General features: G+C 38.8%; 1 protein-coding gene across 1 annotated transcript in view; it reads right to left on the reverse strand.

The window, feature by feature from the left end:
* Window positions 1-13,246, reverse strand: part of ttn.2 (titin, tandem duplicate 2) — a 179,207-nt gene that overhangs the window by 50,627 nt on the left and 115,334 nt on the right. Inside the window, exons 168-190 of the mRNA XM_087268376.1 lie at window positions 12,849-13,148; window positions 12,424-12,741; window positions 12,044-12,340; window positions 11,646-11,945; window positions 9,620-9,934; window positions 9,355-9,503; window positions 9,124-9,274; window positions 8,744-9,025; window positions 8,341-8,643; window positions 7,941-8,246; window positions 7,559-7,840; window positions 7,151-7,450; window positions 6,724-7,026; window positions 6,325-6,633; window positions 5,936-6,217; window positions 5,497-5,796; window positions 5,034-5,327; window positions 1,975-4,929; window positions 1,540-1,875; window positions 1,176-1,460; window positions 790-1,089; window positions 404-706; window positions 52-327 (exon numbers count right to left, since the gene is read on the reverse strand). Of these exons, the coding sequence (XP_087124502.1) occupies window positions 52-327; window positions 404-706; window positions 790-1,089; window positions 1,176-1,460; window positions 1,540-1,875; window positions 1,975-4,929; window positions 5,034-5,327; window positions 5,497-5,796; window positions 5,936-6,217; window positions 6,325-6,633; window positions 6,724-7,026; window positions 7,151-7,450; window positions 7,559-7,840; window positions 7,941-8,246; window positions 8,341-8,643; window positions 8,744-9,025; window positions 9,124-9,274; window positions 9,355-9,503; window positions 9,620-9,934; window positions 11,646-11,945; window positions 12,044-12,340; window positions 12,424-12,741; window positions 12,849-13,148 (9,246 nt within the window). The remainder of the gene's footprint in view (window positions 1-51; window positions 328-403; window positions 707-789; window positions 1,090-1,175; window positions 1,461-1,539; window positions 1,876-1,974; window positions 4,930-5,033; window positions 5,328-5,496; window positions 5,797-5,935; window positions 6,218-6,324; window positions 6,634-6,723; window positions 7,027-7,150; window positions 7,451-7,558; window positions 7,841-7,940; window positions 8,247-8,340; window positions 8,644-8,743; window positions 9,026-9,123; window positions 9,275-9,354; window positions 9,504-9,619; window positions 9,935-11,645; window positions 11,946-12,043; window positions 12,341-12,423; window positions 12,742-12,848; window positions 13,149-13,246) is intronic.

Raw genomic sequence — 13,246 nt, forward strand, 5'->3', positions numbered from 1 at the left:
ATATAAAATAATCATGCATGTGATGTATGGTAATATATTTAACAAACTCACCCATAATGATTATTCTGATGATCTGGTTGACCTTAGCTGTGCTGTTTTCAGCAGACAAACTGTAATAACCACTATCCTTCCTTGTGACATCTTTGACCATGAGTAAACTTGTGGTTGGTGTCTTTTGTATGACGACACGATCAGAAGTAACTATGTCATCACTTCCTCTTTTCCATTTTGTTACTGGTGCAGGTTTTCCAGACACAAGAGCATCAACAATAAGTTTTGATCCTGCTCTTGCAGTAACCACATCAGACACGATAATCTTTGGAGCCACTACAAAAAAAAAAAAAGGATTTAGAGTGGAATTCACAGCATGAACTGAAATTTTATGAAAAAAATATATACATACTTAGCTGTTCCTTGACCTCAAATATGCCTTCAGCTTCTCTTGCCAAACTGCATCCTATTGCATTTCTTGCTGCAACCCTGAACCTGTATTTAGTGTTTTCTTTCAGTCCAGCAACAACAATTGTTAAGTCTTTCACAACAGAGTATGATGTCCACTTGTCTTCAGGTTGGCCATCCTGCTGGTATTCAACAATGTAGCCATTAATTTTTGATCCACCATCTCTGAGTGGTTTCAACCACCCAAGGGTTGCGCTGTTTTTAGTAATTTCTAATACATCCATCTTCTTTGGAGGATCAGGCTCACCTTTGAAGAGTAGAAATATATGCATTATTTACTGAAAGTATTATAATCCAATGCAATATATTACAATACTGTGGTGGACTTACTCTTAGGATCTGTAGCCAAGTATGATTTCGGTGAGTCTTGAGGTAACCCAATACCATACTTGTTAACTGCCATGACTCGGAAGTAGTACTCTATTCCTGGAGTCAGATTTGTGATTTTGAAACTTGTCTTCTTCAAATCGTTTGTGCAATTTGTCCATGTTTTCCTGTCAACTTCACGCTTCTCAACAATATAGTTTAGGATTGGACTACCACCATCATTTTCTGGAGGCAACCATGCAAGCTGGCAGGATGTCTTTGTGATATCAGTTGCGTCCAGTCCACCAACAGGTCCAGGAGTATCTGTTGATTAATTTCAGAAACAACTTTGTAGAAGATACACACAATGTCTATCTTAATTGTAAAATGCATTTTAATTTGAAGATTACCTAAGACTTTGACACGGACAAACACAGCCTTCTCTCCAGAGGGATTTGAAAGAGTCAAAGAGTATTTGCCAGAGTCTTCTCGTGAGGATTCGGGAATGACGAGGAAGGTCATTGTATCAATCTGATCCACGTGACCCCTCCTTATGACATTGTCAACACCAATGCGCTTCCAAGTAACTTTAGGTGCTGGCCTTCCTCTTATTGTAGCAAAAAGTCTGATAGGACATCCTGCTCTGACACTAAGACCCTTTCTTAGACTGGCATCAAGATCAATCTCTGGATGTTCTGTTGTAAAAGAAGAAAAAAAGAATATATGTACTGAACTTCAAGGGCAGTCATACATGTGACTCTTGTCAAAACTTACCATGGACCTCCTTTGGAGATACAGCATCCTTGACATTTGCAGGACGGCCCATACCAACTTGGTTTTGAGCAGACACACGGAATTCATATTCCTGTCTCTCATCCAAGTTACTGATTGTGTATTCAGTTAAGACAAGCTGTCCAGAAGTATTGCATTTCTTCCAGCCTTCCTCTGGATCACGTACTTGTTCACCTTCCATTTCCACCTTATCCCTCATTTCAACCAAATATCCAATAACTGGAGCTCCACCATCATACACAGGCTTTGCCCAGCTAAGTGTAATCGATGTCTTTGTGCTGTCAACTACTTTAAGGCTACCAGGAGGGCCAGGAGGCTCTAAAAATGAAACAAAATGTTGTTTTAGTTTAAAACACAATAAAATTATTATCTAATAAAACAAAATACATACATATATATAACCCAACCTACACATACCAATTGGATCTTTTGCAGTGATGGGTCTAGATGCTTTGCTTGGTTCTCCCAATCCAACTTCATTTTCAGCTTTGACACGGAACTGATAATCGTGGTTAGGGATCAGATTAGTAACCTTCATACGTCTCTCAGAAATAGGGCTCTTTGTGACTGGGACCCAGCGAACGGCACGTTTTTCTTTTCTTTCCAGAATGTAACCAGTAATAGACTTTCCACCATCATTTTCAGGTGGAGCCCATACCACTGTCATCTCATCCTTACCAATTTTGGTTACCTCAGGTGCATCAGGTGGACCAGGCCTGTTGTATTGTGTCTTAGCAATAATAGGCCTGCTCTCCATTGGTGGCCCAGTTCCCATCTTGTTTTCTGCTCTGACCCTGAATATGTACTCATTTCCTTCAACAAGGCGTGTTACATTACAGTAGTTTGTGACGAGAGATGCAGAGTAAGTGGACCAAACCATTCTTCTGGTCTCACATTTTTCTATTATATAGCTGTCCACTTCACAACCACCATCATCCTCTGGAGGATCCCATGCAACTCTGCACTTGTCTGTGGAAATGCCAGAAATTTTCATATCTCTGACAGGTCCTGGTATATCTAGCACTGTAACGTTGGCATATGCTGTGAATGAACCAGCTGGGTTTGTAGCAGTAACTACATATTTTCCAGTGTCACTACGCTTGGTTTTAGTCAGAAGGAATTTGGAGTAATCATGTCCGGTGTCAATGCTGATCCTTGGATTATCACCCGTAGCCTTGTCCTTCACCCAAGTAACCGTGGGCTGTGGTTTTCCTCTAAGTCCAGCTTCAAGTCTAACTGATTCACCTGCTTTGACCACAATAGTGCCAACAAATTTCATGTCAAGAACTGGTTTCTGAATTTCTTCTTTGACGACAATATCAGAAGTGCTAACCCATGCACTTTCTCCTCCATCATTGGTTGACTGGACTCTAAATTGATAGATGTGGTTCTCAACACATTTGTCTACCATGAAGAATGTCTCTTTCAGAACTCCTTCATGTAACTTCTCCCATGCTTCAGCGTCTTTTGCTTTTCTCTCCAGATAGTAGCCAAGGTTAGGACTGCCACCATCATAATCTGGTTTTCTCCATTTAAGGAAAACAAAGTTTTTACCAATATCACCGACATGGAAATTCTCTGGCTCGCCTGGCTTCTGAAGTGGGTCAATTGCAAGGATAGGAGTTTTGGTTTCTGTAGCTGGTCCTGGACCGCACTTGTTCTCAGCAGACACACGGAATAAATATTCATGGTTTTCCATGAGCTTGGCTTTTACCATGCGATTTGTGCAGTCAGATGAGATCATTGCCCAGGTTCGTATACTTGGCTCTCGGCATTCCACAATGTAATTTGTTATCTCACTACCTCCATTATCCTCAGGAGCATCCCAGGACACCATGCAAGAATTCTTAGTTACATATGTCATCTTTAGATTCTGGCAGTGACCAGGTCTATCCAGAACATTTACTGTAATAGTTGCTGAGGCCTCTCCAGCTTCATTAACAGCCTTTAGTACATACTTTCCATGGTCTGCTCTGGTTGCTTCCTTGATACGCATTTGCACGACTGGGAAGTTGTTTGTAAGCATGGTGCGCTTGTCCCTTTCCAAAATGCTTTCACCTTTGCTCCAAGTGATTTCTGGATCAGGTCTTGCTTTTACATATCCTACAACATTAATGTTATGACCAACACGAACAGTCACACGTTCATGGCATGTGGCATCCATCTCAATTTCCGGAGGAATGATGATATCCTTAGCAATAACGGACTCTGGGATTTCTCTGGTCTCACCTTCTCCAATCATGTTCACAGCTTTAACACGGAACCTGTACTCAGTGTCTTCAGTCAGTCCTTTCACCCTATAAGCACACTGTTTAATCAGATCATCCTTATTGACTTTCTCCCACTCAGCACCTCCTTTCTGGCATTCAACAATATATCCCAAGACTGGACTGCCTCCATCTTTTGTGGGTTTGATCCAGACTAAGTCAGCATATGTGCAGCTGTAGTCTTTTACCTTAGGGTTAACTGGAGGTCCTGGAACAGTTATTGGTCTGCAAGGTTTGGCAGGATCTGAGACAGGTGAAGGTCCACTAAAGCCAGCAATATTTTCAGCAAATACTCTGAACTCATATTCATTACCTTCAAAAAGACCAAGCACTCTATATCTAAGTTCTTTGCAAGGAGTTTTATTCACTCTAATCCATTTGCCACCTTTATGTCTTCGCTCAATAATGTAACCACTGATTGGACTGCCACCATCAAACAGAGGCATTGTCCATCCAAGTGTAAGCGCATCTTCAGACAAATCAGAAGCTACAGGTTTTCCAGGATGGCCAGGGGCCTCAAACTGGTGCCGAGCTACAGTTGGTGCACTTTCAAGAGCTGCACCAATTCCCATTTTATTTTCAGCACGAATTCTCACAACATATTCAACTCCCTGCTGCAGACGAGAAATCTTCAGCCTTGTAGAAGTGCTGCCAGAACTTACTCCTCCCCAAGTTTCCTTATTTGATTCCCTCTTCTCAACAATATAATTCATGACAGGACTTCCACCATCATCTTTGGGAGGGCGCCAGTCAATAACCATGGAGTCAGGAGTTACCTCAAGAATATTAACAGGGCCTATAGGTGCAGCTGGTACGTCAAGCACAGTGACGTTCAGAGAAACAGTTTTACTTCCTGCAGAGTTAGATACTGTGAGTATATATATTCCAGTGTGATTTCTTGTGCAGTCTGCAATGCTCAAAACAGTGGAGAAGTTGTCAGTGTCAATTTTGGTATTGCCTTCACTCTTGATTTCCTCTCCATCAATGACCCATTTAGCAGTGGGAACAGGAAGGCCTCTCATTAAAGCAGGCAATCTAATTGTGCTTCCAGCTTTCACAATGATTCCCTCAATCAACTTAACATCCACCTCAACAATGGGCGGTACTAAAAAGAATTAAAACAGACAATAAAAAAAAGGTTTAACACATACAAATCATAATCATATTTCCTTTAAATAAACATATTAGATGTTAAAATGTGAATGTCACCTAGTTTTTCCTGACAAAGAACTGGCACAGTGGTGTCTGGTCTACTTAGACCAATTGCATTTTCCGTCTTAACACGGAACCTGTAGGTCTTTCCCTCTTCCAGTCCTGTCACATGGCACTCAGGAATGCTGACAGTCTTAAAAACTATCCAATCCTTTTCACCTTCTTCCTGATACTCAACCAAGAACCCTGTGATGTCACTTCCTCCTGTGCGATCAGGCCAGTTCCACTGAAGCCACACCTCAGTCTTGTCAGCATCTACATGATGAAGGTCTTTTGGTGGACCAGGTGGGACTGAAATTTGTAAGTGAATAATAAATATTATTATTAGTTTTTTTTATTATGATCCTTTTTATAAATTAAACATTATCAATATATATATATATATATATATATATATATATATATATATATATATATATATATATATATATATATATAATTTTTAATAGACCATACATACACAGTGGATTCATTGCTTTGATAGCTTTTGTTGTCTCGACATATTCACTCCTTCCAAACTGATTTTCAGCTGCCACGCGGAACATGTACGACGTTCCTTCAATCAAATGTTTAGCCATCATGCTACGTTTTTTAGATGATGAGCAGATTGGCACCCATTGAGGAGATGCTGCATCCTTTTTCTCAACAACAAAATTGGTGATGCGTGCACCACCATTGTCTTCTGGATCTTTCCAAGACAGTTGGGCAGAATCACTTCTGACATCAGATACTCTGAGGTGCTGAACTGGTCCAGGCTTGTCTATAAAAATAAACAAAGGTACCACCAACTTAATACTGGCTTAAAAAGAATGGCATATTCATATTTTTTATGTTATTTGTTATTAATGGTTTAAAACACAACAATGTCTCATTGCTCAAAGTCCTTGAGATATTCATACCAAGTACAAGAACAGTGCATGTGGCTATCTTTGACCCAGCTGGATTTTCAACAGTAAGTGTGTAATCTCCACAATCAGTACGGTTGCAATAGCGCATCTCTAGTTTAGTTGTAGTTCCAGATGTCTCAATCTCTGCTCTTGTGGGAACATCCGCCTCATTTTTCTTCCAGGTGACTTTAGGGAAAGGCATCCCTTTGATTCCAGCCATGATATTAATATGGGTTCCAGCCATTGCTTTCAACTCACGAGGCATGCCCAAATCCAGTTGAAGTTCTGGGGGCTCTATGGTCAAATGTACAAAAAATATTGTTACATTTTACACATTCTTGGTTAATTGCAAAAGCATGCATAAATAATTATAACGATAGATATATGAGTACACAAAGTACCAAATCTGTCTTGTGCTCGAACAGGCTCTGGAACATATGCAGGCTCTGATTCACCAGCAGCATTCACTGCCTTCACTCTAAATCTATAAAGTGCACCATCCTCAAGGTTGATAACCTTAAATGTAGTGCTCGGGCAGGAGTCAGGTGTCTGATTAACTTGAAGCCATTCCTCATCACCAGCTTTCTGATACTCTAGCAGATAACCAAAGATTTTGCCTCTGCCACAGTCTTTTGGAGGCTGCCAAGAAAGAGTAACAGACTCTTTTGTCTTATCAATTGCAACTGGAAGTACAGGTGGGCTTGGAATCACTGTGACATGAAAAGAGAAAAAAAGAGGATTAATATTTTAACTTAGCAGAAATTGTTATTCTTCAATGAGAATCCTCATTAAACACATACCTATAGGATCTTTAGCATAGATTGGCTTTGAAGATGGACTGGGGTCCCCAATGCCAATCACATTCTCTGCCATGACACGGAATTCATATTCGCAACCCTTGAGAAGATCAGGAACCCAGTATTCTGTGTTGGGGAAAATGCGATCTTTTCCAGCTCTAGCCCACATGTTGGCCTTGGTTTCCTTCTTTTCTACAATGTAGTTTGTGATTGGTTTGCCACCATCAGCTGGTTGAAGCCATGAAATCAGAGCTGTATCTTTATAGATTTCTTTTACTACAGGTGCCTGTGGAGCATCTGGAACCTCTGTGTGACAGAAATGTGTTAAAAAATTGAGAACATGAGTCACATTTCTTATCTTTAATTAAATGATTCTAGTTCAAATAATTTCTTTACTATTTTATAACATTACAAATAAAAATGTTCTTACTGAAAACATCCTTTGCCTTTGTCTCAGCAGAGAGCAATGGATCACTAATACCATGAATATTCTGAGCACAGATTCTAATAATGTATTCTCTTCCCTCAATCAGTTTTGGAACTTTGCATGATGTCCTTGTGCAAGATTCTGTAACAGGCATCCACAGATCCCTGTTGGTGTCTCTCTTTTCAACAATGTAGTTAGAAATAGCAGCTCCACCATCATCTAGTGGAGGATTCCAAGAAATGACCATATAATTCCTGTAGATTTCATCAAAGATAACAGGGCCTTCTGGAGGTTGTGGACGGTCTAAAAAAGGTGAAAAATAAAATAAATAATGATATGTTATTAAGTTTGAAAAAAATATTAGTTAGAAAACAAAATAAAGTTTTTGACAAAACGCATAGTTTCACTTACCGACAACATTGACAGTACATATTCCCTTGCGTGTCCCAATAGAGTTTTCCAAAACCACCATGTATTTTCCACTGTGATCACGTTTTGCCTTTTCGATAGTCAGGCTCAATCTGTTCTTTGCAGTGGTAAGAGCAATTTCTTCATTTGCCTGAAGCTCTTCATCATTTTTGAACCACTTAATAGTTGGTTCCGGTTTGCCTGTGTATCGGCTTTGAATGATGCAAGTTTCCCCAACACGAACAACAAGCTTGTCACGGAACTCCAAATCAAGGTTTGGTGGTTCTAGTAAAGATTATAGTATACAATATATGATCTCGATCACAGTTAATAAAAATGTGCTTTAATTTTATGAAATCACTTCTGCTTTAAAGTAATTACTTACCAAACTCTTTTTTGCATGTAACTGGTTTTGTGCTGAATGACGGTTTGCCTTGACCAATTTGATTAACAGCACTAACACGGAATTCATAAGAAGAACCCTCTTTAAGACCAGCATGGGTGAATTTACGATCCATGAGTTTGTCCTCTTTGGCAATGCGGCTGAAGTTGTCCTGCCCGATTAGACGAACCTCAAGAACATAGCTTGTAATGTCTGACCCTCCATCATATTTTGGAGATCTCCATGCGACACTGATTGAATCATTTGTGATGGCTGTCACCTCAACATCCTCAGGGCGCTCGGGTACAGCTTGAGTTAAAAAACATAAGATATGATATAAGGTAATGATATTTCGAAATAAAATAAAAAAAAACTGTTCAAAAACAAAACAAAAAAGGCTTACAGAGTGGATCCTTGATGACGACTGGAGCTGCAGTCTCAGTGAATGGACCCATTCCAATTATATTTTCAGCTGCAATTCTGAAGAAGTAACCCTTTCCATCAATGAGACCCTGGACAACAGCATTATGTCTTGTGACAGTATATGTCACTGAAGTCCAGCCTCTGCGGTCAGCTTCTCTCTTCTCAATTATATAGTTGGTGATAGCTGAGCCACCATCATCTTCAGGGGAGTACCATGTCAATTTACAAGAGTCATTGGTAAGATTCTCACCAGAGAAGGGTAGACCAACAGGACCAGGAACATCTGTGAATAAATAAAAGAGGCAATTTTAAATATTTTATTGATATATACACATATTAATCAGCCAACATATTATTGGCCTATCGATAAATAAAACACTCACCCAATACTTCAACAATGACTGCTTTTTTCCTTTCTCCACCTGCATTCTTAGCAGTTAATGTATAAATGCCTTGGTGTTGTCTCAGGCAACTTTTGATAACTAAAGCTGAACTTATAGAAGTTGTCTCAACAGCAGCCTCCTTTGGCAATTCGGCATCATCTCTATTCCAAATAATCTCTGGTGCAGGCTTTCCAGAAACATAAGCTAGGATGCGGATTACCCCACCAGCATGAACAACTATCTTTTCCTTGACAGTTGCATCCAGGTCTACCTCTGGGGGGACTAAAACAGATGATAAATTAAATAAAAACGTGAAAACATTTGCTAAAAATTTAAAAAGAAGCAGATAAAAGGAATTGAAAATGTGAACTGATGCTTACTTGTCCTGTCCTTGACTTCAATCACATCAGCAACTTCACCAGGTTCTCCAACACCGGCAGCATTTACAGCTCTCACTCTAAATCTATAAAGTCCAAGCTCTTTAAGTCCAGGAACAACAAATTTGGTGCCTCTGATTTCCTTGTCTTTAACCTAAAAAAATAAAAATGAAGTTGAAACAAACTACAAAAAAAAATAAACAAACAATTGCAGACACACACTTATGGAAATACCTTCTCCCATTCCTCTTGCCCCTCTTGTTTGTACTCTACAAAATAACCGGTGATCATAGATCCACCATCATTAAGAGGAGGAATCCATTCAAGATCAACAGTTGACTTGGTACAGTCTGTTACTTTTGGCGTTGGAGGACCTGGAGGTGCTGTTAGGAAATGTTAATAAAAATGTTAATTAACAATATAAAATGTTAATAAAAAGACATAGGCAACAAAAAGAGAACAAAGCATTCCTATAGTGATTGAATAAAGCACAACATACCTATGGGGTCTCTACATGCAACAATATCTGAAGGCAAACTAGGTAGGCCACATCCAGCTGCATTAATTGCAATAACACGGAACTGGTAGATCGCTCCCTCCAAGAGTCCTGTCACAATATGTGAAACACCTAGAGTCCTAATTCGGATAGGCTCACGATTCACTCTTGTCCAGCGCTTGCCTGTAGTTTCCTTGCGCTCTAGCCAGTAGCCAGTTACAGGAGAGCCACCATCATATTCAGGCTCATCCCAGTTAACTGTCATTGATTCAGCTGAAACATCTGTTACAGTTGGCTTCTCACATTGGCCAGGCACAGCTGTTAGGGGAAGAGTAAAGTCAGAATAGATTAAAACAATACTTTTTTAAGGAACTCAGGGTGTTTAATAAGCATAATTACAGAATTTGACATTGTTATGGTTTCATTCCACTTTCCAAAGTCTGGAAATCAGAAATCATTTAATTAGGACTGCCCCCTAATTGTCAACTAGTCGATAGTCAACCAGGACAGGCTTGATTGACCAAGTTTTATTTAGTTAAAAAATAACTACATATTGAGTGGCACAGCCAGTGTGCACTGCAAAAAGGCCTTATTCACAAGCATTTACTGTATATGCAAATGTGTGTTGCATCTCATAATATGAAACAATGAGATCAAGAGAGACAGTCAGTAATAATTAATAGTTATTAATTTTTGCAATATTTCAGTGTCCTGATAGCCTATATTTTATTTAACGTATATGATTTATGATTTTTTTTGTTTTGTTTGGCAACTTATTAAAACTATAACTTATTTTTAATTTGATGTTTCATTTGCAGGATCATGCTTAGGCCGAGTTGCAGGTATTATTGTCCATAACGAGTGTTGTTATTTTGTTTTCAGTGTTTCATTTTAAGTTTCGTTCTTCGGGCTGTGTTTGCAGTTTTCAACGTTATTTTCTTTAGTCTTTTCAATTTGCAGTATATTCCTCTAGCCCCTTTATATATTTGACCTACATAAATATGTAAGAGCTAGAGAAAGACTTTAAGATTTTGCCAACGTTGTTTTTAGATGACTTTACCTGTAGACCTAGTAGTCTATCAAAGTTACACTTTGTGATATATTTATTTGTTTTGGTTTCTGTGTTTTGTTGTTAGCAAGTTCATAAGTTCTAACTTGTGTGAATGTTATCCTTTTATTTTATTAACAAATAATAAAAATTTAGTAAAGCTCTATGCTGTTTTCCCCCACACATAATTATATAATTTGTCTATGCCATTTTATGTACTGTCAAGTTCTTAATATTGAATATTAATTATGGTATTTCTGTACAATGTAAAACAATTGACAATTGTAAAACAAAATTACATTCTCAGCCCTCAAACTCAAACCGTTTCCCCATATTTTTTGAGGCAAAATTAAATTAACTTAATAAACAACCCTAATAAAAAAATTACTTGTTGACTAAGAAAATATAACTACGTATTATTCATTCATTTTCCTTTGGCTTAGTACCTGAATGATCAAGTGTCGCCACAGTGCAATTAACTGATATAGTGAAACTAACCCATATGTTTTACGCAACCAATACAATTCCAGTCGCAACCCAGCACCACGCTAGGAAACACCCATACACTCTCTCATTCACACTCACACACACACACACTTTTTAATTACAATTTAGACCATCCAATTTACCTATGTCACATGTCTTTGGACTGTGGGGGAAACTAGAGGAAACCCACACGAACAGGGAGAACATGCAATCTGGCCCAGCCTGAATTCAAACCAGTAACTTTTTTTGCTGTGAGGCAACAGCAATAATAATAATAATATTAATAATAATAATAATAATATATTTTATTTATAACGCGCTTTTCTAAAACCCAAAGCGCAGTACTAACCACTGAGCTGGTCCATAAACAATTATTGTATGATTTTTCAAGCTTAATGGTCTCCTCGCACTGTATACAATGAACCATTTATATCATACATGCATAAACACACGGTCCACAAGGCAAATTTAGAGGTTTTGGTGAATAAAACTTACTGAAGAGATTTCGTGCTTTCTCGGGTTCACTGTACAAAGGTGGTCCAACTCCATATTTATTCTGAGCCATAACACGGAACTCATATTCATGGCCCTCTGTTAGCCTTTGTACTATGTACTGGCATTCCTTTGGATCACTAGAGACATGGACCCATGTTTTTCTGTTTTCCTCACGCTTTTCAACAACATAGTTTGTGATCTTGGAACCACCATCATCTGCTGGTGGATTCCAGGAGAGGCCAATCCTTTCAGCAAAAACTTCCCCAATCTTAATTGGTCCTACAGGTACACCAGGACGTCCTAAGAAAAGAAAAACAGAATATTATTTATTTTGACCTTTGAAATAGATTAATTAAGAAATTAGGGGAAAATGAAACCCATGACAATTAAGAACTTACCCAAAATGCTGAGCTTAATGCTCTTGGTGGCTGTGCCCAAGCTGTTGGTTGCTGTGAGTGTGTACATTGCGCTGTCATCTCTCTTTGACTGCTGGATAAACAGGCTGCATTTTTCATCAGAGACAAGTTTATTGACATGTTTGTCATACTGTACAGGAACTTTGTCATCAGGCTTGTCTTGTGGAGCTTTGTGCCAGACAAGAGATGGGAATGGACAGCCTTGAATCCTGGCAACAATGTTGACATCAAATCCTTCTGCGCCTTCCAAAGCCTCTCTGAGATCAATACTTGGAGCACCTAAAACGTTTCAAAGAAAAAGCAAATAAATAAAACATAACTTTTTTAAAATAGCAAAACAATAACATGACCCATTTACTCACATGTCTGGTCCTTAATGACAATTGGTCCAGCGGTAACAGAAGGTCTGCTTGCACCAGCTTCATTTACAGCTTTAACACGGAACTCATACTCGCCACCCTCTTTAAGGTCTTCAATGATGAAGGTAGTCTCTTCAACATCTCTCTTGTTGCACTGTTTCCAAGTCTCTTTCTGTGGACCACTTGTGTCCCAGCTCAGACGTTCAATAATGTAATGCTTTACTGGTGCACCACCATCATTCTTGGGAGGCACCCATGTAAGGGTAACAGTATTTTTGGTAACAAGGTTAATTTTAACTTTGGTTGGAGGATCGGGAGGATCTTTATTTCAAAAGAAAAAATATATATTGTTAATAACAAATTTAATTATAAAATTAAACAAAAATGCATGTGTAAAAATGTTGAAAACATTGGGTAAACCAACTTACAAATAGGATCCCTAGCCCGAACAGGTTCTGTAGTCTCTGTAAATGGTCCAAATCCAAGGCGATTCTCCGCACGAACACGGAAAAAGTAGTCCTGTCCCTCAAGGAGGTTGGACACGACAAAGGCCATGCTGGCACAAGTAGCATTGGCAACCGTCCAAGCCTTTCCATTAACAGCCTTCTTCTCAATAAAGTAACTCTTGATTCTCTCACCACCATCGTTATCCGGCAACTTCCAAATGAGTCTCATTGTGGTTCTGGTGACATCAGTAACTTTAAGCTCTTTAGGTGCTCCAGGAACATCTGAAATGACATTATCAGTTTAAATCATATATTTTATCATATCATATATCGTGTTTTGTGTAAAGTTTAAATAAATAGACCATGTTATATGCCACAAT

This window comes from Danio rerio, chromosome 9 (genome assembly GCF_052040795.2).
Source record: "Danio rerio strain M-AB ecotype USA chromosome 9, GRCz13ab, whole genome shotgun sequence".
NCBI lineage: Eukaryota > Metazoa > Chordata > Actinopteri > Cypriniformes > Danionidae > Danio > Danio rerio.